The sequence below is a fragment of the Artemia sp. Qi Xiang Cuo genome, chromosome 19, assembly GCF_049724085.1.
Source record: "Artemia sp. Qi Xiang Cuo chromosome 19, ASM4972408v1, whole genome shotgun sequence".
NCBI classification, from domain to species: domain Eukaryota; kingdom Metazoa; phylum Arthropoda; class Branchiopoda; order Anostraca; family Artemiidae; genus Artemia; species Artemia sp. Qi Xiang Cuo.
Window position 1 is genome coordinate 20,967,146 of NC_142812.1, and position 27,926 is coordinate 20,995,071.

At 35.7% G+C, this 27,926-nt stretch overlaps 1 protein-coding gene across 1 annotated transcript; it reads right to left on the bottom strand.

The window, feature by feature from the left end:
- Window positions 1-27,770, bottom strand: LOC148940599 (uncharacterized). The gene is made up of 3 exons (XM_089105526.1): window positions 25,465-27,770; window positions 25,047-25,350; window positions 1-192 (listed from the first exon to the last, which is right to left on the bottom strand). Exons 1-3 carry the CDS (start codon window positions 27,768-27,770, stop codon window positions 1-3), a joined length of 2,802 nt encoding a protein of 933 aa, XP_088961652.1.
- Between the last annotated feature and the right edge of the window lie 156 nt (window positions 27,771-27,926).

The window sequence follows — 27,926 nt, forward strand, 5'->3', positions numbered from 1 at the left end:
CTATGTTCTCCCCGTGGATTTCCTGTGCTCCTTAAGACAAGGTCCATCAAAATAATCCAAATAAACGGCGATAGAATGCGACCTTGCGACGATAGCCTCATTTTTTACCTTAACCGCAGCAATGTTATTCTCGTACATAGCACTAAGCGCTCTAATGCGATTGTTTGGTATCAAATAATTCATAGCAGCGAACTGCAAGTAAGGAACGACTCAGCTCAATAGCAACGAAAAATGCACAAAACGAAATTTTTGTTAAAATACCAAAAAGACGACCCTTACATCTGGGCTCCGCTCGGTTTGCGGAAGAGCGCAGGCAACGGACACCATTGTTTCTTTTTTTTGAAGATGAGGTGAGAGTTTTGCGATCATCCCTCAGCGAGCTATGCTTTTTGGCTTAATATCATCCGACGTGAAGTTGAACCATAGCTGGCCAATATACCTCGAGGGGTTGGAGGTGTTGGAGGAACTAAATCTAAGTAATGATAACTCCTTTAAGTTTTAGTGCTACCTTTTAACCAGTGTATTAATAGTGTAAAGAAAACGGTGAAAAGATTAAAATATGAACTAAGGAAGTGTGAAGTTGAGGCCATGGATAAAATTGTCGAGGACTGGATGATACAGCTAGGCGGAGTAATAGTAGAATATTGTACGTGCATGTTTAAAAATTGAGAGAGAGTAATAGATCTGAACTTGTCTCAGTTAAGAATAGAAAGGGGGTCACAATTAATGATAAGGAAAGAGTTAAGAGCGACGGGCAAAACAATTTCAGAATATACTATACCGGGATAGAGCTACAAAAACATATAGAGGAAAATGAAAAGGTTTGTGGCACCTTCAACGAGGATTAAGACTTATTTTGTGAGGAAGAATTATTGATAGTAATAAAAAAAAAAAAAAAAAAATAGGGCCCCAGGTATTGATAGTGGGGCTAATAAGTTTTTTTTTATATATGGTAGCTATACCATATACCTTTTTTTTTTTTTTTTTTTTTTTTTTTTTTTTTTTTTTTTTACTAAAATTAGCAGCCAAAGAGTGGTCTTCACATTATTGTATATACCATATACCTTAAATGATTATGCCTTAAATGGGAAGTACCTAGCGGTTTTAGGAAAACCCTAATTAAACCCCTGTATAAGAATGGTGACTAGAATGAGCGTGGTAATTATTATACTTTTTAGACTTAAAGTTGTTGTAGGCAAAGTTTTAAGAAAAGTATAGCGCAGTTTTAGGAAGGGTAGAGGATTTTCTGACAAAATTTTCATTAGGTTGATAATTGAGAAGTGCCTGAGTCATCAAACAACTTTAGTCCTCAGTTTTATAGATTATGAGCAAGCTTTCGATTCAGCCGATAGAAGAGATTCAACGAAGGGCTTAACCTTGTTACAAGTTTTTTCAACTAAAAGTAAGGAGTGACATTAATACTGAAAACAAAAAATTTTTTCCGTATCTAAATGGGGATATCCTCCTCAACCCCTTGCTCTTTACGCTAAAGTTTTGAATACTTTTAAAAACCTTTTTATTGTTCTAATTAAACCACCATTGTCTAGTCCTTAAAGAATCGGGACAAAATTCAAACTGTAGCATAAAGAGCGGGGTGTATAGCAGGGAACATCCTCATTTATGTACGAAACAATTTCTGCCCATTTTAATTAGAATCTCCCTGAGAATTCCAACCTTACTGAAAATTGCCTAAGGACAATTCCCCCAGAACATCTCCACACATAAAATGGAATCGGCAAAGAGAAAGAAATACATTTAAAACGAACTTCTTATTTGAATTCTGGTGAATTTCCCCCCTTGTAAAATTTCCATTTGAAAGTTCACTCCCAAAAACTTCCCTTCCAATGTAAAATTCTCCCTTTAGGAAATAACCCTCAGCCATAGAAAAATATCTGTATACTTGCCAACAACTAGTATTATATGTAAACAACGGGTAAGATTCGTAGCTTGTAGCCCTTTCCCCAAAGGTTTGGGGTTCAATTCATCCCCAAAAACGTGGCTATGATATGTTTCGACTATGCTGAACAAAATAGCTATCTCAAAATTTTTACTGGATGACTATGAGGAAAAAAAGGGCGTGGGAGGAGGACAAGTTGCCCTCATATAGTTTTGGTCACCCAAGAAAGGAACTAGAACTTTTTATTTCCGATCAAACGAACCCCGTCTCGATCTTCTAACATCGCTGGTTCGACATGATCACCCTTTGAAAAAACATGTATCTGTGATCTCTCTTTTGGCAAAAATTGCAAAAATTCACACTTTTGTATATAGGAGCTTGAAACTTTTACAGCAGGGATCTCTAATACGCTGAATGTGATGGTGCGATTTGCAAAAATTTTACAATAATTTTAATGTTTATTTTCAATATTAAGTACAATGAAAAATATTTGTAAAAAAATTGGTTTTCAGTAAAGCGCCAATGACACAGTAGGTTTTAGAAGTAGTAACCGTTCTATATATTTGACGATTACATTGACGGTTACAAGCCTGAGGCATGAATATACAGTGTAGTCTAACCGGTACATTGACTTACCAGGGTCAGTCACCTGTAACTTGATTAGTAGGTTTTTTTTCTGTTTTTGTTGTCAATTACACAATGAATGTAGGTCATGAGTTCACATACACATTCTTAAAACTACACGTGATTAAACAAGTTATACAACTACGTGCTATTTGCTTATGTCCTGTTGGTACCATTCCAAACGAGTAGGGATTCCCCGCGCAAATTTGTTTCTACTCCAAGTTTTTTTTTCAATCAGAGTGTTTTTTTTTCGAGCTGACACCTGTTTTTTAGGCAGCCAAAAAGAGAAATTCTTAACAATTCGTCATTGAAACCCTGTATAAAGTGTTCATGCTTTGGAATTCAATTTTCATTATGTATTAGCATATCGAGCATAGTACACTGGATTTTATTAACTGTGAAAAAATGGATATTTCTATTTTCAATTTGAGTACACATTCATTCTATATTTCAAAAAAAAAGATAAAAAATAAACATGTATCCATGATATTTCTTCTGGCAAAAAAATACAAATTTCAATCAAAACTGGTCAAACGTGTTAATAAGCTGTTGGTTATAGCTATCTGATAACTCATTCAGTATCGCATGTATTTTTAGCGGTATCAATGGTATTTCATTTGCGTAAAGATATCTCGATTTGCCAAAAATTTTATCGTTCGCATAAAACTAACTCAATTTGCAAAAATGGTATTCCATCTGCGGAACTCTGCTCTGAATGTCCTTAATGAGGATATAAATAATATAGAATGACATTGTGACTTGACCTAGCTTTACCTCTCCGATGTGGTCTGTATAATACAAAACTCTGTGGTCATTATAATACACAAGTTCCATTTGAACAGTGTTGTGAGGTCCCTTACCACAACCCCAAAGGGCTCCGATCCCCCCACCCCCCCCCCGCAGGGAGCCCCCCGTCCTCAAAGGTTCTCTGGGCTCCCCAAGGGCCCCCGGTGCCCCAATGCTCCTGAGTCCCCCATTATAATATTTTTTAAGGCTTTATTATATCTTTTCAGAACAAATTATTATTTTAGGGAATTATTTCGGTGAAACAGTTAGAGACATTTTTAAAGATGATTTTAGAAGAGGATTTGAGGGTGAAACTCTGTGGTCGTTATAATACACAAGTTCCATTTGAACAGTGTTGTGACGTCCCTTACCACAACCCCAAAGTGCTCTGATCCCCCCCCCCCCAACCCCGAAGGAAGCCCCCGGTCCTCAAAGGTTCTCTGGGCTCCCAAAGGGCCTCCGGCGCCCCAATGGCTCCTGAGTCCCCCATTATTATACTTTTTAAGGCTTTATTATATCTTTTCAGAACAAATTATTATTTTAGGGAATTATTTCAGTGAAACAGTTAGAGACATTTTAAAAGATGATTTAAAAGATGATTTTAGAAGAGGAATTGAGGGTGAAACTCTGTGCTCGTTATAAAACACAAGTTCCATTTGAACATTGTTGTGAGGTCCCGTACCACAACCCCACAGGGCTCCGAACCCCCCACCCCAACCCCACAGGAAACCCCCGGTCCTCAAAGGTTCTCTGGGCTCCCAAAGGGCCCCCGGCGCCCCAATGGCTCCTAAATCCCCCATTATAATACTTTTTAAGGCTTTATCATATCTTCTCAGAACAAATTATTATTTTAGGGAATTATTTCGGTGAAACAGTTAGAGACATTTTAAAAGATGATTTAATAGATGATTTTAGAAGGGGATTTGAGAGTGAAACTCGGTGGTCCTTATAATACACAAGTTCCATTTGAACAGTGTTTTGAGGTCCCCTACCACAACCCCAAAGAGCTCCGATCCCCCCAACCCAACCCAGAAGGAAGCCCCCGGTCCTCAAAGTTTCTTTGGGCTCCCAAAAGACCCCCGGCGCCCCAATGGCTCCTGAGCCCCCATTATAATACTTTTTAAGGCTTTATTATATCTTTTCAGAAAAAATTATTATTTTAGGGAATTATTTCGGTGAAACAGTTAGAGTCGTTTTAAAAGATGATTTAAAAGATGATTTTAGAAGAGGATTTGAGGGTGAAACTTGGTGGTCGTTATAATACACAAGTTCCATTTGAACAGTGTTGTGAGGTCCCCTACCACAACCCCAAAGGGCTCCGATCCCCCCACCCTAACCCCAAAGGAAGCCACCGGTCCTCAAAGGTCCCCCAAGCTCCCAAAGGCCCCCCCGCCCCCCAATGGCTCCTGAGCCCCCATTATAATACTTTTTACGGCTTTATTATATCTTTTCAGAACAAATTATTATTTAAGGGAATTATTTCGGTGAAACAGTTAGAGTAATTTTAAAAGATGATTTAAAAGATGATTTTACAAGAGGATTTGAGGGTGAAACTCTGTGGTCGTTATAATACACAAGTTCCATTTGAACAGTGTTGTGAGGTCCCCTACCACAACCCCAAAGGGTTCCGATCCCCCTACCCTGACCCTGAAGGAAGCCACCGGTCCTCAAAGGTCCCCCAAGCTCCCAAAGGACCACCCAGCCCTCAAAGGTCCCCTCAGATCCTCAAAGACCCTTCCTAGACTCCCGTCTTTCGTAGGTGAACGTTGTCTGAAACTTATGTTTTGGGGTGTATGAGTTGCTATTTTTGGCTTTTCGGAGCTGGATTTCATAGTCTTTCAGAGGTACGTGCTGTCTGAAATATATGATTTGTAATGGGTGGTTTGCTATTTTTGACTTTTTTGAACTGGATTTCTTACCCTTTCATAGGTGTGTGTTGTCAGAAAATTATGATTTGGGATGTATAGTTTGCTAGTTGGACTATTCAGAGCTAGATTTCTTAGTCTTTCGTTGGTGTGTGTTGTCTGAAACATATGATTTAGGATGTGTGGGTTGCTATTTTTTGACCTTTCTGAGCTGGATTTCTTAGCCTATCATAGGTGTGTGTTGTCAGAAACTTATGATTTGGGACGAGTGGTTTGCTATTTTTGACGTTTCTGAGCTAGATTTCTTAGTCTTTCGTTGTTGTGTGTTGTCTGAAACCTATGATTTGGGATATGTCATTTTTAGTCCAATTGCATAGCTACTAAAGGAACATTTTTGTTGTATCTATTGGTATCAATATTCCCTTTTTTAGAGTGTCGGTTACTATTGAGCCTTACGTGCCTGAAATCATGAATTAGAATATTTAATTAGCTGTTTGGGTTTTCAGACATAGTTTTTTAGATGTTCATGGGTGTTAGGTTCCTGGAGGGTTTTATGACTCCTTCCTCCAATGAAATCAGATGGTTTTAGGACTCATCCCCCTAGCCATAGCTCCATTCAAAATTGAGCGAATGCTGTACTGTGGTATGAATTTCTTGTGAAAAACCAAAATGAATTATTTGAAAATAAAGATTTAACAAGACATATCTGAAAAGTATTTTTTTGGGGGGTGGGGGTGATGACAGAGTGGATGTCTTAGACTAGTTATTGTGCTGTACTCTGGCATGAACTGCTTTCGAAAACCCGGATGAATTAGTTGAAAATAAAGTTTTAACAAGAAATGTCTGAAAAGTATTTTTTTTTGGGGGGGGGGGGATCTGAGCTAATTAGGGTTTTTGACCGTAAACTCTAGTTTTTTGCAAGAAAATTATGGAAAATACAATTCCCTGATTCAAATTTTAAACTTAAGTCCTTTTTAGGATCGAAAAAATATAACTATTTATGTAAAATATGAGCTAACAAGGGTTTTTGACCGTAAACTCTAGTTTTTTGCAATAAAATTATGGAAAATACAATTCTCTGGTTCAAATGTGAAACTTAAGTCCATTTTTGGATCAAAAAAATAAATTATTTCCGTAAAATCAGAGCTAATAAGGGTTTTTGATCGTAAACTATAGTTTTTTGTAAGAAAATTACGGAAAATACAATTCTCTGGTTCATGGGTGAAACTTAAGCACATTTTTAGATCGAATAATAAAACTATTTCTGTAAAATCTGAGCTAATAAGGGTTTTTGAGTGTAAACTCTAGTTTATTGAAAGAAAATTATGGAAAATACAATTCTATGGTTCAACTGTGAAACTTAAGTCCTTTTTTGGGTTGAAAAATAAAACTATATCCGTAAAATCTGTACTAATAATTCAATATTTTTTCATAAAAACAAACTATTTTTTGTTTTTAAAACTTCAAATTTTTCAACTTTATTTATTTTTTTCTTTTTGTATGAATCTTAAAATGTCAAAGTATGCTTACAGTTCTAACAATCGTGCTCTATGATTGTTCAGAGACACGATGTGGCTTTCCCACTGGTATTCTATGACTACTTATCGTCACTACCTAGTCTACTGCATGTATTAAATCAGTATTTTTTACACAGTGGAACGATAAACACATAAGTCATATCTTTTAAAAAAGAAAGTGAATATGGAACATTTTAATAGAGTGTGTTCACATAACAAGGTTATTGTAGCATTGAATGCCGACAAGGAGAAGTATTTAAACTATGAAACAAGTACAAGTGGTAGCACTATTGGAAATGTCTGCATGCATTGTTATGACAGTAAGGAATTAAATTTCTTTGGGATACCGAAAAAATTCAACTCTTATGATGGTGGTTATGCGAGATTGAGATCTTCAGAGATGACTGCACTCAAAGAGAATGCTAACATAAAAATAAGTGTTGATGATAGAGGACAACTCCTTGCTACTGCTGCAGGTAACACATTACCTACGGATACATCCAATCATCAGCTTTCGGGTATTAGCATTCAACGGAAGGCTAATAAAAGAAAGGCCTACTCTGCTACTAATATCGTAAACCATATCTTGTTTACGTGCCGAAACTGCTACCTGTGTGAAAATAATGTGTTAATAGACAGTGAAATTGCAAGAAACAAAAATGGTATTGTCAAAAAATATCACTAAGGAATATAAAGATGAAACGATGAAGTACAAAGCACCAGCAAACATGACTGGCATTGATCAAACAGTCAATGAATCAAATAATAGCAAAGACGAAAAGCATATTGAGCCTGTTCATGAGACACCAGTAAAAATTGTGTATGATTCAAAAATGGAATAATGATTATTCTACTGATTACGAACTAAGAGAAGACAATAACTACAATATCAAGAGAGAACATGGTGAACTATTTTATGGAACAGATTAAAAATGTATGTATCATAATATATTTTTGTATTAATATTCTACATAGCATTATTTCATTAAAGATATTATATTGTTAGGTGTTCATTATTTTTTAGAGTAAGCTAGCATATCAAGCGTTTAGGATGTATATTAAAATATTGGAGATGTAAGAAATGGAATTTGCGTACATCCATTGTCAGACACACTATTTCCGTAAAATCTGAGCTATTAAGGGTTTTTGACCGTAAACTAAAATTTTTTGTAAGAAAATTATGGAAATACAATTCTCTGGTTCAAATGTGGAACTTAAGTCTATTTTTGGATCGAAAAATTAAACTATTTCCGTAAAATCTGAGCTAATAAGGCTTTTTCGACCGTAAACTCTAGTTTCTTGTAAGAAAATTATGTAAAATACATTTTTTGTACGTATCTTAAAATGACAAAATATCATTCTTGAATTCACCTCTTGGATACACAATACAGAAATTAAAAAAAAAATTGTAATTTCCAGACTTCATTTGCAAGCAAATGATACTGAGAGTTCTATGACTCCTCCCCGCAATGACTTCTAAGGGTTTTATTACTCCTCCCCACGATGAATTCAGATGGTTTTAGGAGTCATCCCCCTTAGCCATAACTCCATTCAACCTTGAGCGAAGATATAAAAGTTTGATGATGTATTTCTCTTCTTAACAACTACATTAATAGCTTCCAAGATGATAGGACTGTATGACACAGAATTTATCGGTTTGAAAAAATCATCTTGTGGTGTTATATTTGAATGTACATTTTTATTATTGTCAATGGAACTTGAAGAAATTGACTGTTATCATTAGATGGTGAACTATAACATGTTTGAGTATGATAAAAGCTTGTGGAGTACTACATTACATCATATGAACAGACTGGGATTCTATGAAAGAGTGATTACACCACTTAATAATAGTGGTCAGGAACTGAGAAATGTCCAGGAGGAAGTCAGTGAAATTTACAGCTTTTTCGGGGTTGAAGCACTCTATGTAAAGGGTAATGTTTCTACAGATAAAGTCTTAATTCAAAAGTTTGACCCTAGGATTCCACTTTTCAATCTAGAAGAATTTAAGTGTCCTAAATTTGAAGGGGTTTATCATCGTCCTGAAGACGAGGTCAGATTCTTCGCGCACTGGATACCTAAGGACATGCCTGATCGTGATAAATGCATAAGACATGGTAAAAACTATTCTACATGATGGGACCATCGTTTCTGGATGTTTAAGAGTGAACGTGTGTATGACTATGTGTCATAATATAATTTTGTATTAATATTCTACATAGCATTATTTCATTAAAAATATATTATGCATTACATTGTTATGTGTTCATTATTTTTAGAGTAAGCTAGTATATCAAAAGTTTAGAATGTCTATTAAAACATCAGAGATGTGAGAAAAGGAATTTGCATACATCTATTGTCAGACACATGGGGTAACATTGACAAAATCTAGGTATCAGAATGAATAAATTCTTTATCAACATCCGTTGTTGGATTTTTCATTATGTCACTAATGAAAAAATTGTAAGCAAGTAGGAAGTAGGTAAGTAAGTAAGTAAGTAACAAGCATCTCTTGGTTACACAATACAGAAATTTTATTATAGGAAATTATAAAAAAAAAATTGAAGAAACTCTCTCTATTAACATTCGTTATCGATTGAAGTCGCTTCCTGGACAGACAATACAGCAATTTCACAAAATATAAGTGTAAGAGTGATTAAATTCAATATCAACATCCATTTCTCGGATACATCGGAAAAAGTTGACACAATCTAAGTACCGGAAAGAATAAATTCATTTTCAAAGTTTTTATCGGATACATCAGATAACAGTCATAATATCCCAGTTCTATTCGTTTTGGCTTCATGTGTTGTTACGTTGAATTTAGATTAGGCCGATTTTTCTTTTAATTTTGGCTTCATGTGTTGTTACGTTGAATTTGGATTAGACCGGTTTTTCTTTCTATAGTAGAGACTAGTGTATATTTTTAGAGTAGAAAAAAAAATTCTGGTTAGTCTGAAGTTGATTGTCTGAATAGTATTTTTTTTTTTTAGGGGGGGGGGATACACGATTGGCTGAAACAAAAGCAGAAATTTTAAAATAACAACAACTGAAGAACAGTAAATAATTCAATTTTTTTTTTTTGTTAAAAATAATTGGCTGAAATAAAAGCGAAACTTTTAAAATCACAACAACTAAAGATCAGTAAATGATTCCTTTGTTTTTTTTGTTAAACACAATTGGTTGAAACAAAAGCAGAACTTTTAAAATCACAACAACTGAAGGTCATTAAATAATTCCATTTTTTTTTTTTTTTAAGCACGATTGATTGAAATAAAAGAGGAACTTTTAAAATCACAACAACTGAAGGTCAGTAAATAAAAAAAAAAACTAAAATAATGTCATAAAATAAACATGCAAAGTCGACATACATTTATTTCATTTTTTTAAGGTTCATTTAGACGAGGTTACGTGCGCGCCCGTAACCTCGTCTAAATTAACCTTTAAAAAATGAAATAAAGATATGTCGACTTTGCATGTTGATTTCATGACATTATTTTAGGTTTTTTTTATTTACTGACCTTCAGTTGTTGTGATTTTAAAAGTTCCGCTTTTATTTCAAACAATCGTGTTTAACAAAAAAAACAAAGGAATTGTTTACTGACCTTCAGTTGTTGTGATTTTAAAAGTTCTGCTTTTGTTTCAACCAATTGTGTTTAACAAAAAAACACAAAGGAATCTATTACTGATCTTTAGTTGTTGTGATTTTAAAAGTTTCGCTTTTATTAAAGCCAATTATGTTTAACAAAAAAAAATCAAGTGAATTATTTACTGATCTTCAGTTGTTGTGATTTTAAAAGTTCTGCTTTTGTTTCAGCCAATCGTGTATCCCCCCCACAAAAAAAAATACTTTTCAGACATTCAACTTCAGACTAACCAGAATTTTCTTTTTCTACTCTAAAAATATACGCTAGTGTCTAATATAGAAAGAAAAACCGGTCTAATCTAAATTCAACGTAACAACACATGAAGCCAAAATTAAAAGAAAAACCGGTCTAATCTAAATTCAACGTAACAACACATGAGGCCAAAAGGAATAGAACTTGGATTTTATGACTGTTATCTGATATATCCGATAAAAACTTTGAAAATGAATTTATTCTTTCCGGTACTTAGATTGTGTCAACTTTTTCCGATGTATCCGTAGGTAATGTGTTACCTGCTGCAGTAGCAAGGAGTTGTCCTCTATCATCAACACTTATTTTTATGTTAGCATTCTCTTTGAGTGCAGTCATCTCTGGAGATCTCAATCTCGCATAACCACCATCATAAGAGTTGAATTTTTTCGGTATCCCAAAGAAATTTAATTCCTTACTGTCATAACAATGCATGCATATATTTCCAATAGTGCTACCACTAGTACTTGTTTCATAGTTTAAATACTTCTCCTTGTCAGCATTCAATGCTACAATAACCTTGTTATGTGAACACACTCCATTAAAATGTTCCATATTCACTTTCTTTTTTAAAAGATATGACTTATGTGTTTATCGTTCCACTGTGTAAAAAATACTGATTTAATACATGCAGTAGACTAGGTAGTGACGATAAGCAGTCATAGAATACCAGTGGGAAAGCCACATCGTGTCTCTGACCAATCATAGAGCACGATTGTTAGAACCGTAAGCATACTTTGACATTTTAAGATACATACAAAAAGAAAAAAATAAATAAAGTTGAAAAATTTCGAAGTTTTAAAAACAAAAAATAGTTTATTTTTATGAAAAAAATATTGAATTATTAGTTCAGATTTTACGGATATAGTTTTATTTTTCAATCCAAAAAAGGACTTAAGTTTCAAATTTGAACCATAGAATTGTATTTTCCATAATTTTCTTTCAATAAACTAGAGTTTACAGTCAAAAACCCTTATTAGCTCAGATTTTACAGAAATAGTTTTATTTTTCGATCCAAAAATGGACTTAAGTTTCACCTATGAACCAAAGAATTGTATTTTCCATAATTTTCTTGCAAAAAACTATAGTTTACGGTCGAAAACCCTTATTAGCTCTGATTTTACGGAAAGAGTTTATTTTTTCGATCCAAAAATGGACTTAAGTTTCACATTTGAACCAGAGAATTGTATTTTCCATAATTTTCTTGCAAAAAACTATAGTTTACGGTCAAAAACCCTTATTAGCTCAGATTTTACAGAAATAGTTAATTTTTTCGATCCTAAAAAGGACTTAAGTTTCACATTTGAATCAGAGAATTGTATTTTCAACAATTTTCTTGCAAAAAACAATAGTTTATGGTCAAAAACCCTAATTAGCTCAGATTCCCCCCCCCCAAAAAAAAAAACTTTTAAGACATTTCTTGTTAAAACTTTCTTTTCAACTAATTCATCCGGGTTTTCGAAAGCAGTTCATGCCAGAGTACAGCACTATAACTAGTCTAAGATATCCACTCTGTCATCGCCCCCACCCCCCAAAAAAAATACTGTTCAGATATTTCTTGTTAAAACTTTATTTTCTACTAATTCATTTGGGTTATTCACAAGAAATTGATCCCACAGTACAGCATTCGCTCAAGGTTGAATGGAGCTATGGCTAGGGGGATGAGTCCTAAAACCATCTGAATTCATTGGAGGAAGGAGTCATAAAACCCTCCAGGAACCTAACACCCATGAACATCTTAGAAACTATGTCTGAAAACCCAAACAGCTAATTAAATATTCTAATTCATGATTTCAGGCATGTAAGACTCAATAGTAACCGAAACTCTAAAAAACAGAATATTGATACCAATTAATACAACAAAAATGTTCCTTTAGTAGCTATGCGATTAGGCTAAAAATGACATATCCCAAATCATAGGTTTCAGACAACACACACCAACGAAAGACTAAGAAATGTAGCTCAGAAAAGTCAAAAATAGCAAACCACTCGACCCAAACCTTAAGTATCAGACAACACACACCAACGAAAAACTAAGAAATCCAGGTCAGAAAGTTCAAAAAATATCAACCAAAACATCCTAAATCATAGGTTTCGGACAACATAACGCAACTAACTACTCAGAAATTTAGTTCTGAATACTTAAACTATTACACTATAACTCCCATATAATAATTGTCTGATAACACACACCTATGAAAGGGTAAGAAATCTAGCTTAGGAAAGTCAAAAATAGCAAACCACCCATCCCAAATCATAGATTTCAGACAACACATACCTATGAAAGACTAAGAAATCCAACTCCGAAAAGTCAAAAATAGCAACCCATACACCCCAAAACATAAGTTTCAGACAACATTCACCTACGAAAGACGGGAGTCTGGGTAGGGTCTTTGAGGGTCTGAGGGGACCTTTGAGGGCTGGGTGGTCCTTTGGGAGCTTGGGGGACCTTTGAGGACATGGGGCTTCCTTCAGGGTCGGGGTTGGGGGATCGGAGGGCTATGGGGTTTTGGTAGGGGACCTCACAACACTGTTCAAATGGAACTTGTCTATTATAACGACCACAGAGTCTCACCCTCAAATCCTATTCTAAAATCGTCTTATCAATCGTCTTTTCAAATGACTCTAACTGTTTCACCGAAATAATTCCCTCAAATAATAATTTGTTCTGAAAAGATATAATAAAGCCGTAAAAAGTATTATAATGGGGGCTTAGGAGCCCTTGGGGCCCCGGGGGGCCTTTGGTAGCTTGCGGGACCTTTGAGGACCGGTGGCTTCCTTTGGGGTTGGGGTGGGGGGATCGGAGCCCTTTGGGGTTGTGGTACGGGACCTCACAACACTGTTCAAATGGAACTTGTGTATTATAACAACCACCGAGTTTCACCCTCAAATCCTCTTCTAGAATCATCTTTTAAATCATATTTTAAAATGTCTCTAACTGTTTCACCGAAATAATTCCCTAAAATAATAATTTTTTCTGAAAAGATATAATAAAGCCTTAAAAAGTATTATAATGGGGGCTCAGGAGCCATTGGGGCGACGGGGCCCTTTGGGAGCCCAGAGAACCTTTGAGGACTGGAAGCTTCCTTCGGGGTTGGGGTGGGGGGATCGGAGCCCTTTGGGGTTGTGGTAGGGGAGCTCACAACACTGTTCAAATGGAACTTGTGTATTATAAGGACCACCGAGTTTCACTCTCAAATCCCCTTCTAAAATCATCTTTTAAATCATCTTTTAAAATTTCTCTAACTGTTTCACCGAAATAATTCCCTAAGATAATAATTTGTTCTGAGAAGATATGATAAAGCCTTAAAAAGTATTATAATGGGGGACTCTGGAGCCTTTGGGGCGCCGGGGGCCCTTTGGGAGCCCAGAGAACGTTTGCGGACCGGGGGTTTCCTTCGGGGTTGGGGTGGGAGGATCGGAGCCCTTTGGGGTTGTGGTAAGGGATCTCACAACACTGTTCAAATGGAACTTTTGTATTATAATGACCACAGAGTTTCACCCTCAAATCCTCTTCTAAAATCATCTTTAAAAATGTCTCTAACTGTTTCACCGAAATCATTCCCTAAAATAATAATTTGTTCTGAAAAGATATAATAAAGCCTTAAAAAGTATTATAATGGGGGACTCAGGAGCCTTGGGGGCGCTGGGGGCCCTTTGGGAGCCCAGAGACCCTTTGCGGCCGGGGGGCTGCCTTCGGGGTTGGGGGGGGGGGATCTGAGCCCTATTGGGTTGTGGTAAGGGGCCTCACAACACTGTTAAAATGGAACTTGTGTATTATAATGACCACAGAGTTTTGTATTATACAGACCACATCGGAGAGGTAAAGCTAGGTCAAGTCACAATGTCATTCTATATTATTTATATCCTCATTAAGGACATTCAGAGCAGAGTTACGCAAATGGAATACCATTTTTGCAAATTGAGTTATTTTTATGTGAACGATAAAAGTTTTGGCAAATCGAGATAGCTTTACGCAAATGAAATACCATTGATACCGCTAAAAATACATGCGATACTGAACGAGTTATCAGATAGCTATAGCCAACAGTTTATTAACACATTTTACCAGTTTTTATTTAAATTTGTATTTTTTTTGCCAGAATAAATATCATGGATACATGTTTATTTATTTTTTTTTTTTTTGAAATATATAATTAATGTTTACTCAAATTGAAAATATAAAAATCCATTGCTTCACAGTTAATAAAATCCAGTGTACTATGCTCGATATGATAATACATAATGAAAATTGAATTCCAAAGCATGAACACTTTATACTGGGTTTCAATGACGATTTGTTAAGAATTGCTCTGTTTGGCTGCCTAAAAAACTGGTGTCAGCTCGCAAAAAAAACCACTCTGATTAAAAAAAAAACTTGGAGTTGAAACAAATTTGCGCGGGGAATCCCTACTCGTTTGGAATGGTACCAACAGGACATAAGCAAATAGCACGTAGTTTTATAAAGTGTTTAATCACGTGTAGTTTTAAGAATGTGTATGTGAACTCATGACCTACATTCATTGTGTAATTGACAACAAAAAAAGAAAAAAAACCTACTAATCAAGTTACAGGTGACTGACCCTGGTAAGTCAATGTACCGGTTAGACTACACTGTATATTCATGCCTCAGGCTTGTAACCGTCAATGTAATCGTCAAATATATAGAACGGTTACTACTTCTAGACTTTTACAGTGAGAGAAGGAGGCGATACCCACACTCTTGTTGTTAGTGATTTTGTTCGTTTCAAGCTTGATTTGCATATTCAATTTAAGTTTCACTCGTTTTAAGATTTATCTATTCATTTACATTAATGACTATTGTATGTTTGTTTGCATTGACTGTTTATTTAATTTCTGTTCGTTTTGAATTTCATTTATAGTTCAAAAGCAAAATATTTTTTTTCGTTTTAAGCTTGGTTTTCATATTCAATCTAATTACTCGCTTTAGGATATATTTATTCATTTATAATATTACTTTTTGTATGCTTTTTGCTATGATTGTTTATTTAATAAATTTTCGTTTTGGGTTTCATTTATCCTTTAATAGTAATATCTGGTCGTGTTGAGTTTGTATTTTAACAGGTATTTGTATCTGTTGAGCTTAAGTTTAAAATGGCCATTAATTTTATTTTAAAAACGTATTTTTCGGAAAGTATTTTTTTAATTAATTTTTGTTCGTTTTTGATTGGAAAAAGTTTCAAGTTTTTAAAAATTCCTTATTTCCAAATCAAACTTTTTTTTAGAAATCAAATGTTCATCAAAGTATTAAAACTTGTATCAAAGTAACAATATCAAAGTGAAAAAAATGGGTTTGCGTCAACCTCGGAGTTTTATTATCTGATGTTTGAATTATTTTTAACAAAATGGCTATCTCAAAATTTTTATGGGAAGGGTTTGGGGAAAAAATGGCGTGGGGGGGGGGGGCTTATTGCCCTTCCATATCTTTTTAATCTTTAAAACTAAAATAGAACTTTATATTTTCAATCAAATGAGCCCTCTCTGAAGTTTATACGAGACTCTTCCATAAGAACCATATATACCCCAGAATATAACTTACAACAACTGTCCCTGGGCCCTGGGGGGTTGTGTCAACTCTAGAGTTTTAATATGCGATGTTTTAACTATTTTTAACAAAATGGTCTGCACAAATTTTTATCGGAGGGGTTTATCCATCTGATAAACCCAAAGGCGTGGAGGGCGGGAGGGGCTAGTTGCCCTCTGATCTTTTTTTAATCTGATAAAATGAACTAGAACTTTTAATTTTCATTCAAATGAACTCTCTCTGAAGTTTAAACGAGCATCCCTTTCATAAAAACCATAAACGGCTCCGGGACATAGCTTACAATGCCTGCCCTCCGGGCCCTGGGGGGTTGTGTCGACACCTGAGTTTTTGTTATCTGACCTTTGAACTATTCAAAAACATGGCCATCTCGAAATTTGTATCGAATGGGTATGGGGAAAAAAGGCCGTGGGGGGGGGGAGGGCTAGGGGCCCTCCGATCTCTTTTGACTCTTAAACATTGAACTAGAACTTTCAATTTCCATTCAAATCAGCCCTCTCTGAAGTTTATACGAGCATCCCTTCCATAAGAACCATATATGCCCCCAAGACATATCTTGCAGCGCCTGCCCCTCGGCCGTGGGTGGTTTCGTCGACACCGGGGTTTTTTTTATCTGACCTTTGAACTATTTTTAACGAAATGGCCATGCGTAAAGGAGTTTTTGCAATATGATCTTTGAACTATTTTTAACAAAATGGCTAGCTCAAATTTTTATCAAATGTATTTAGGGAAAAAGGGCTTGCGGGGTGTAATTGCCCTCCGATCACTTTTGACTCTTACAAAGGGCACTAGAACTCACGATTTACAATCTAATAAGCCCTCTTTGAAGTTTATAAAACGACCCCTTCTATATGAAGTCCCTCTAGAAAAAAATGGAGTTTGGGGGGACATTAGCTGCCCTCCGATCACTTTTGACTCTTAAAAAGTTAATTACAACCTTCAATCACCAATCAAATCAGCCCTCTATGAAGTTTATACGAGCATCCCTTCCATTACAATCATAGGCCCCCAGGGCATATCTTACAACGCCTACCCCCGGACCCTGGGGGGCTGTGTCGACACCGGAATTTTTTTTCTGAAATTTGAACTATTTTTAACAAAATGTCTATCTCAAAATTGTTATCTGCTGCATTTAGGGCGTGGAGGAGAGGAGGGGGGTAGTTGGCCTCCAATCTCTTTTGACTCTTGAAAAGTGAAATTGAACTTTCAATTTCCAATCAAATGAGCCCTCTCTGAAGTTTATACGGGCATCCCTTCCATAAGAACTATATATGCCCCTGAGCATTACTTACACCACCTGCCTCCGGGCCCTTCGGGGTTGCGTCAAAACAGGAGTTTTCCTTATCTGACCTTTGAACAATTTTTTATAAAATAGATATTTTAAAAATTTAATCGGGTGTGCTTGGGCAAAAAAGGGCGTTTTGGGGGAGGGGCTAGTTGCCCTCGGATATCTTTTGACTCTTAAAAAGGGAACTAGAACTGTCAATTTCCAATCAAATGAGCCCTCTCTGAAGTTTATACGAGTACCTCTTTCATAAGAGCCATATACGCTCCCAGGACAACATTTACAATGGCAACCCCCCCGGTCCCGGGGGGGGGGTTGTGTTGACACCGGAGTTTTTGTTATCTAATTTTTGAAAATGTTTTAACAAAATGCCTATCTCAAAATTTTCATCCGATGGGTTTGGAAAAAGAAGGCGGGGTAGGGGGGGGGGGGCTATTTGCCCGCAGATATCTTTTGAGAGTTAAAAGGGGAACTCGAACTTTCAATTTTCAATCAAATGAGCCCCCTATGAAGTTTATACGAGCATTCCTTCTATAAGAACCATACATGCCTTTAGGGAATAACTTAGAGCGCCTTCCCCCGGGCTCTGAGGGGTTGTATTGACACCGGAGTATTCCTTATCGACCTTTGAACCATTTTTAACAAAATACCTATCTCAAAATTTACATCAGATGGGTATGGAAAAGAAGGCATGGGGGGGGCGAGTTGCCCTTGGATCTCTTTGGACTATTAAAAAGTGAACTCGAAGTTTTCAATTTCTAATCAAATGAGCCTTTTCCAAAGTTGTGTTGACACCTGAGTTTTTGTTATCTGACTTTTGAACAAATTTTAACTTAATGGCCATCTAAAATTTTTATCGGATGCATTTAGGGAAAAAGGGGCATGGGGGAAGCGGGCCTAGTTGCCCTCCAATCTCTTTTGACTCTCAACAATTGAGCTAGAAATTTCAATTTCCAATCAAATGAGCCCTCTCTGATGTTTTTGCGAGCATCCTTTCCATAAGAACCATATATTCTCCCAAGGCATAACTTAAAACGCCTTCCCTCGGGCCCTGGGGGCCTGTGTTGATCCCAGAGTTTTCATTACATGGTCTTTGAACTATTTTTGAAATACGGCTATCTCAAAGTTCTTATCGGATGCGTTTGAGGAAAAAAGGGCATCGAGACTGGGTGGGGGGGGGGTAGGTGACCTCCAAGAGCGTCCCTTCCATAAGAACTATATATGCCCCCAGATAATGTCTTAAAACGCCTGCTCCATTGTCTGTGTTGCAAAAGGAGACCGGTTTTCCACCTTCAATGGAATAATAACATATAAGATAACAATTGATAAAACACTAAGAACTATCTGAAATAATAATTCTTTGGTTAATAAATTATTTGTTAGTTTAAAAACTCTACCCTAGGCGGGAGCAGATGGGGTAAAAATATCATTCATGGTATTATAATTACATAATACTACTACTACTACTAACAACTCACCGCAGCACCAAGCCGCCTGAGGCCAACAAAGCTACGCACGATCCTTCTCCACCCCAATCTATTCAAGGCCTCCCTTTTTACACCCGCCCACGAAGTTTCCATTTCCTTTAAATCTTTCTTTATGACGTCCTCCCACCTCAGACGGGGACGACCTGCTTTCCGTTTAGCCCTAGATGGTTGGCCGAAAAGAACAATCTTCGGCAATCTGTTATCCTTCATCCGCGCAACGTGCCTTGAAAATCACATAATTGAAATTTATCTATTAATTCAGATCTGGGGAAACATAAAATCAACATCACAATTGGAATTGCATCCTTTAGTACCTCGTTTCGACTCTAAGGGAGAAAAGAAGGAGATGAAAAAATGAATTTGTACAGTATTTGGTAGAATAAGAGGTCGTTTTCAATCAATTCAAGCTTGGGGAGACCAAAAAATTAAATAAAGATTCAGGATTCCATCATTTAGTACCCCTATTCCCACCCTTGATGGGGTCAGAAGCAGGGTTGCCACCGTCAGTAGGATTTTATTAGATCTAGTAAAAAAAAAATCTAGTAAATTTAGAGGATCTAGTAAATTTCCCGAAATCTAGTAAAAACTAGTAAAAAGTCATGATTCATAGCAAACAAAACATTATTTTATTTTCCATAAATTCAGGGAAAAAAATATCGTAAACATATAACAATATATATATATATATATATATATATATATATATATATATATATATATATATATATATATATATATATATATATATATATATATATATATATATATATATATATATATATATATATATATATATATATATATATATATATATATATATATATATATATATATATATATATATATATATATATATATATATATATATAATGTCATTTTCCATCTTCCTAGACTTGAATTAATAGGAAATGATCTTTCAATCTAGAAAATATTGTATATATTTAAATTCGTGATCTGTATAGGTTGGCTGGTCTTTTTTTTAGCAAATATATAATACATCATATTACCCTCTTTGAAATAAACTCTACGTTAAAAAATTCTGATTTTGAACATTTCAGTGAGCCATAATTCGGGAAAAGATAGGCTATGCTTCATTTTGTTTATGACTTCAGATCCTTTCAAAGAGAACTGAGACATTAATGTACAAAGGAAGAGCTTTTAAGATATATAGGTCCATATAGCTACTCAAAATCTGCCTATCAACAAACTATAACAGTAGAAGAACAGAACTGGTAATTGTTCAAAAGACATATAAAATTCTATTATTAAACAGAGTGAACAACTAATGGCATAAGGGGCAGTCACCATGTGCCTCGCACCATCAAATAGGTTAGCAAAGGAAAGGGAAAAAGAAAAGTAACCAAGACAAGGATGTCCAATGGCTTTGATGACTTTGGAAGTATAAACAAATGGCTTTGACGACTGAGGTTCTGTTAACTACGTGGATGATTAAGTTAGTTTCACAGTAGAGCATCGCTAGGGGCAGGAAACCAGGAAGTAAAAGTGCGTAGAAAAGGACATGTGAAATCCTCTAATTTCTCAGCTCATCAGGAAACCTAAGCGGACCGGTTGGATGTCAGCTTGAATTTAGTCTCGTCCTCGTAGCCCCCAAAACTGAAGACTTTATAACTAACTAACTTTACAAGCAAACGCTTTATTGCTTCAAAATTATTAAGATATTCTCTTTTTTAGTGGTTTTATGCTTGGTAGCTGATTCGATTTTATTTCTGCTCATTTTCGATTTATTGGTTTCTATACTTTTCTTTGAAAAAATTTATTTTGAGGAAAAAATTTTTTTAATTTATTTCTGCTCGTTTTTTTGTTGACATAGTCTTTTCATAAAAAAATAATACTTAACAAGTTTTCAGTTTTTCTGTAAGAGTCAATAGTTTTGCTTGCTTTTTGTGTGTTGGAGAAACTTAGTCGACAATTTTTAACAACATACACCCTTTTGATGACTTTGACACAAATAGTATAGTTCAATTTAGTTTTATGCCTCCTCTAGTTAACCTGGAAAATGAAACTTTATACCATTTCAATAAAATTATATCCATGCTCTTTGACAACCCGGATACATTGTCCCTCTTTTGATTTAGTTAAGCTGTAAACTTGATACCCTCAGTTGTTCTTATGTCGGTCTTATTGGCAGCCAGCATTCACACCGTGCCTTTTGATTATGCTTCAAATCAACGTTTAGTTTTAAACATAATGGGCAAATTACATAGCTGTGCAGGGTTGCCCATCAATCATTTTTGACTTAGAAAGGGCATTAGAAGTTTTAATTTCCAATCAAATTAGCCTCTTTAAAGTTTCAATTATATTACTAGCTATAGTTGAGGTGCACTGCCGATGCTATTGCTTATAAGTCCTTTGGAAAACCGGCATGCACATAGGCTTTCCGTTTAACTGGAACTCCCCCTAAGCATTCCACCTTAATAACCTTAGCGTCATTAGTTAAAGTAGCCGTATAAGCAGTATTAAATGTATACACATAGTGTCTTCTGGCTAGTTCAAAATCCGTCACAACTTACCCTGAAAGGTCTAATTTAATAATGTCTGTCGCTGATGAGACATTGTTTTGCCGCCTTTTTGACTATCTACATGGTTTTAGTTCGTTTTGATTCAGTTTAACATCCAACTTAATGTTCATTGAAAGCTTCAACTTAATGGACTAAGCTTCAAATTAAAGCTTAATATTATCATCCGCTCCTGAACCATTGCTGATACGCCCTCTTGACAACCTATGTGGGTGTAGTGTGTTTTGATTTAGTTCAAAACAGTTTCAACGTTTCCCAAACTTTTTGCCTTAATACTCTTAGCTTTAGTAGCAGTAGTAGTAGCATCAGTAGTAATAATAGTAGCAGAAGTAGCAGTACATGTAGAATTAATAGTAATAACCTTAACTAAAGTAGCAGCAGTAGTTAGTAGTAACAGTAGTAATAATAATAGCAGTAGTCGTAGTATGAGTAGAAGCAGTAGCATTAAGATCCAAACATTGTCTTTTGGTTAGTTCAACATCCCCCAAAACAAGTCTTGTGAGTTTCAGCTTCACACACAAAACTGTTCCTAAGATATTGCTGATGTGGCCTTTTGACAAACTGTGTAAAGACAGTGTGTAGTGATTCAATTCACGTTTCCCCTTAAAAATTCCCAGATAATTCCACTTCCATAGCCTTAGGCGTAGTCGTAATAAGAGTCATGGTAGCGGTGTTAGTATTAGTAGTACTAGCAGCAGTATTAATAGCAATAGCACTAGTAGCAGCAGAAGTAATAAATATTAAAATTTGGTCAATTGACCGTCCCTCTCATTAAGTCCTGGAAGTTTTAACTTACTACAATAAGCCATTGCTAAGACATTGTCGAAATGTCGTTTTGATAACTGTATGCACATATAAATTTTTGAAATTCTATCTTAGCGCTCTCAGCCTTACAAGTAGTTGCAATAGATGTAGTCGTTGGAGTAATAGTAAAGGTAGTTGTAGAATTAGTAAATGTAGCAGTGGAAGTAATACTAGTAAAAGCGTGCACATATTGCCTTTTGATGAATTGATCTTCCTTTTTAAGCATTCTCTGAAAGTTCCAACTTAATACCCAATTCAATTCTTGAGATACGCTCTTTTGAAAACTTGAATGCATATAGTGTCTTTTGATTTAGTTCAAATTCGCCCTCAATATTCTATCAAATTTTCAACTTCATAGACTTAGCTTTAATAGTACAAGTATCACAATAAGTGTGGTGGTAGTAGGAGAAATAGTAGAAGTAATATTGTTGTATTGCAGTACTAATAACAGTATAAGCATGTACATGTTTCCTTTTGGCCAGTTGAACATCCCCCTCATGAAACCCCGGAAGTTTCACCTTGATACGGTAAGCTATTCCGAAAATATAGCTGATGTGTCCTTTTGACACCCTTTTCATCATAATACTTACAAGTTGCTGTGGGTACAAGTTCCTGCAATTGAAGTATAGTTTGAGAACTTTAGAAGCAGTAGTAGTAGTAGTATTGATATAAGTAGGACTGGTAGTACTGTTAGTAGCGGCATGCGAATATTACCTTTTTGTCAATGTGTCTTCACCTTTAAGCATTCTCTGAAAGTTTCAACTTTATACACAAATCGATTCTTGGGATACACCCTTTTGACAATCTGTTTTGATTTTGTAAAGTGTTTTTTTATTTAGTTCAAGTTTCCCCTCAATATTCTCTCAAATTTTCACCTTCATAGACTTAGCCTTAATAATACAAGTATCACAGTAATTGTGATGGTAGTAGCAGAAATAGTAGAAGCAATATTGTTGTATTGTAGTGCTAATAACAGTATAAGTATTTACATGTTGCCGTTTGGCCAGTTGAACACACCCCTAATGATACCCCGGAATTTTCACTTTGATACGGTAAGCTGTTCCGAAAAGATAGCTGATGTGCCCTTTTGACACACTTTTCATCATAATACTCACAAGTTGTTGTGAGTACAAGTTGCTACAATTGAAGTAGTAGTTCGAGAACTTTAGAAGCAGCAGTAGTAGTAGTATTGGTATAAGTAGGAGTGGTAGAACTGTTGCTAGTGGTATGCAAATATTACCTTTTTGTCAATTTGTCTTCACCTTTAAGCATTCTCTGAAAGTTCCAACTTTATACCCAAATCCATTCTTGAGATACGCCATTTTGACAATCTGTGTTTTTGATTTTAGAAAGTCTTTTTTATTTAGTTCAAATTCCCCATCAATAGTCTGTCAAATTTTTACCTTCATACGCGTAGCCTTGATTGTACAAGAATCGTAGCAGTAGTGGTAGTCGTAGGAACAGTAGGAGCAGCAGTATTAAAAGCAGTAGTAGCAGATACATGTTGCCTTTCGGCCATGCGAATATTCCACTCATGATGCCCCAGCAGTTTCCTTTTGATAGGGTAAGCCATTCCAAAAATATTGCGTATACGCCCATATCTGCAATCTGTATGCACACACTATGTTTGAATTTAGTTGAATTTTCCCTTAAACCTTTCGGCGGATGCTTATTTCAAAATAGTCAGCCTTGGTAATAGTCGCTACAGAAGCATTAGTTATAGTGGCAGCAGTGGTAGAAGTAGTAGTAGTAGTGGTTGTGGTGATAGCCTGAAAATATTGCCTTTTCGGTCAATTGATCATCTCCCCTATCATTTTCTGAAAGTTTCAAATTAATATATTCAGTCATTCCAGAGTCACGCCCTTTTGACAATTTGTATACACATCAAGTGTTTTGATTTAGTTCAACAATCCCCTCAACATTCTCTGAAAGGCTCTCCTGAATGCCCTTTATATTTTTGGAAAGTAAAGGTCAAACATACATACCTTTCTTAATAGCATATAATAAATTTAAACAATGAACAGACTCTATCTTACAGCCCTTGCGCTGAGGGCTGTAGGGATTTGACATTCCTAAAAGTATAATTATTAAATCTCTCACCCATGCTGAACAAAATAAATGTCCCAAAATGTTGATTTGATGTTTATTTTGGAAAATGATAGGCGTGGGGGGGGGGGCTACTTGCTACTTGGACTACTTGTAATTACTTGCGATTATTTACAAATTACTGGATTACTTGGCCCACTCAAAGATAAGTAATTATTTATTTTCATTGCTACGCTAATGTCAAAATTCAAGTCTTTTGATATTGTTCTCGCTAATTTCAAAAGTTACAAATGATTTAAAGAAAGAAGTATCGGTTATCATTAAAGACAAGATGCTGGTCCCTGGTTTTGAAGCCAATAATATTGTAAATGTTTATCGATTTAGTTTGAATGACTCTAACGATCAATCTAAAGTGTCTTCAGTGCTAATACGCTTCAAAAATGTTGAATTAGCTAGAGTTATTTTCAAAGCAAAGGCTGAACTAGCAAAAAGTGGAATATTTTTGTCAGAATCGCTAACAAATAAGCGTCATGAAGTTTTAAATGCGGCAAGAGATTGCTTTGGTAAATTTAATGTATGAACTGACTATGGACAAATTTGGCCCAAACCACCTGGTCAATCAATGATACAAAAGATTCAAGCATTCGCAGATTGTGCTTAGGTATGGTATTTTTGTTGTTTTTTCTTTGTTTTTCTTGTTTGTTTATTTTTTTTTATTTTTTTTTTGCATAAAGTAAACTCGAAATTCCTCCACAAAGGTTAAGTAGCTTTTTAAACACATTGGTATGTCGAACCGTTCAATGGTGTCACATAATTTGGCTTGGCATACATAATTTACGATAGCATGCCGGCATATTGATTTCAGATCGTTAGATTTATTAAAGGCAAGGTTGCACAGTATAGGACACAATTGCATTGTAGCTGCTCTTTCTATAGATAATTGTTCTTTTAAGTCCTCTAGCAATGCTTGGTATTCTTTTTTTGTCTTATTGGGATGATAAATTGCTTTTTTTTCTAAGAGATATTCAGCTATTAAAAAAGATGTAAATCCAAGTTTCTGTCCGGACAAAGCTATGTCTAATGCTGTCATTTTATCCGAAGTTAAAATATTCACTTCAGCGCCATGTAAAACTAGTAACTGGCAAAGATCTAGTCTGTTTTGTTTGACAGCATAGTGTAACGGTGTAAAACCATCCTTATCTGAAGCATCTACAGATGCACCTCCTGAAAGAAGAAATTTTATAAGATTTTGTTGACAATTCCTTCTTTTCTCCAATTTGTTGACACGAAAAAACTTGACAATTTCCGTTCTATTTCCTGCTTCTGTACTTTGAAACCCCTCTATCACGGCCCAATGTAAAGGAGTACGCCTTTTATCATCTAAAGCATTTATATATGCACCCATTGAAACAAGAAGCTGACACATGTCTAGTTTACCTTGTGCAGCAGATTTGTGCAAAAGTGTTTGTAACCGATCCTTTCCATTTTCAGCCTTCAAATTAGGGCTTGCTCCCTTTTCTAAAAGATAATTAGCTACAGATAATTGGCCTTCTATTAGAGCCCAATGTAAAGGAGTGTAACTATTATTGTCTAGGATGTCTATATTTGCACCCTTTGAAACGAGTAACTGAGCACTATCTAGTGTGTTATATTTGGCAGCATAATGTAACGGTGTAAGCCCATCCTTATCTAAAGTATCAATAGATGCACCTCTTAAAAGTAGTAACTTGACGATTTCTAGTTTATCTTCTTCTTTTGTTCGGTGAAAACAAATCCTATTTACAAAACCTTCTTTTCCTTTGATGGCCCAATGTAAAGGAGTACGTCTTTTATCATCTAAAGCGTCTAAATGTGCACCCTTTGAAACAAGTAATTGACACATGTCTAGTTTACCTTGTGCAACAGATTTGTGCAAAAGTGTTTGTAACCGATCCTTTCCATTTCCAGCCTTCAAATTAGGGCTTGCTCCCTTTTCTAAAAGATAATTAGCTACAGATAATTGGCCTTCTATTAGAGCCCAATGTAAAGGAGTGTAACTATTATTGTCTAGGATGTCTATATTTGCACCCTTTGAAACGAGTAACTGAGCACTATCTAGTTTGTTATATTTGGCAGCATAATGTAACGGTGTAAGCCCATCCTTATCTAAAGTATCAATAGATGCACCTCTTAAAAGTAGTAACTTGACGATTTCTAGTTTATCTTCTTCTTTTGTTCTGTGAAAACGAATCTTATTTACAAAACCTTCTTTTCCTTTGATGGCCCAATGTAAAGGAGTACGTCTTTTATCATCTAAAGCGTCTAAATGTGCACCCTTTGAAACAAGTAATTGACACATGTCTAGTTTACCTTGTGCAACAGATTTGTGCAAAAGTGTTTGTAACCGATCCTTTCCATTTCCAGCCTTCAAATTAGGGCTTGCTCCCGCTTCTAAAAGATAATTAGCTACAGATAATTGGCCTTCTATTACAGCCCAATGTAAAGGAGTGTAACTATTATTGTCTAGGATGTCTATATTTGCACCCTTTGAAACGAGTAACTGAGCACTATCTAGTTTGTTATATTTGGCAGCATAATGTAACGGTGTAAGCCCATCCTTATCTAAAGTATCAATAGATGCACCTCTTAAAAGTAGTAACTTGACGATTTCTGGTTTATCTTCTTCTTTTGTTCTGTGAAAACAAATCCTATTTACAAAACCTTCTTTTCCTTTGATGGCCCAATGTAAAGGAGTACGTCTTTTATCATCTAAAGCGTCTAAATGTGCACCTTTTGAAACAAGTAATTGACACATGTCTAGTTTACCTTCTGCAGCGGCAGAGTGTAAAGGTGTTTGTCTGCAATCCTCCCAATTAGCAGCCTTCGAATCGAGGTTTGCTCCTTTTTCTAAGAAATAACTAGCTACAGATATTTGCCCTTTTTTTGCGGCATAATGTAAAGCAGTGCGCCCCTTGTGATCTAAGGTTGCTATACAGGCACCCTTTGAAACAAGTAACTGACACATGTCTAGTTCACCTTTTGCAGCAGCTAAGTGCAAAGGTGTATATCCGCCATCCTTTGAATTTCCAGCTTTCAAATTGGGGTTTGCTCCCTTTTCTAAGAGATACCAAGCCACAGATATTTGCCCCTCTTGCAAGGCACAATGTAAAGGAGTACGCCTTTTATCATCTAAAGCGTCTAAATGTGCACCCTTTGAAACAAGTAATTGACACATGTCTAGTTTACCTTCTGCAGCGGCAGAGTGTAAAGGTGTTTGTCTGCAATCCTCCCAATTAGCAGCCTTCGAATCGAGGTTTGCTCCTTTTTCTAAGAAATAACTAGCTACAGATATTTGCCCTTTTTTTGCGGCATAATGTATAGCAGTGCGCCCCTTGTGATCTAAGGTTGTAGAAACACAGTTATCTATGGATGATTGTAGGTTATGATCGTCACTTTTGTCAAAGTTTTTGTAATCTTCTCTCATTGCTTTATTTTTGAAACTGACAACCTCATTTGCAAAAGCCAATTTATTTAAAGCGACGATGACGTAAGCATTAATGACGTAAAGTATCCTTGTTATGTCATATTTTATAGTCTATGATGTCATACCAGTACGAATATGCTCATGCTGCAGTAAATA

Bases quoted from the DNA above. Each gene is read 5' to 3' on its own strand.
- LOC148940599 (XM_089105526.1), bottom strand. From the start codon at position 27,770: ATGAGAGAAGATTACAAAAACTTTGACAAAAGTGACGATCATAACCTA. The intron at 25,351-25,464 runs CAGACTAGATCT...ACTTGGATTTAC, and splicing joins CACTATGCTGTCAAACAAAA to ATCTTTTTTAATAGCTGAAT. The intron at 193-25,046 runs GTTTACTTTATG...CCTTACTTGCAG, and splicing joins CCTTTGTGGAGGAATTTCGA to TTCGCTGCTATGAATTATTT.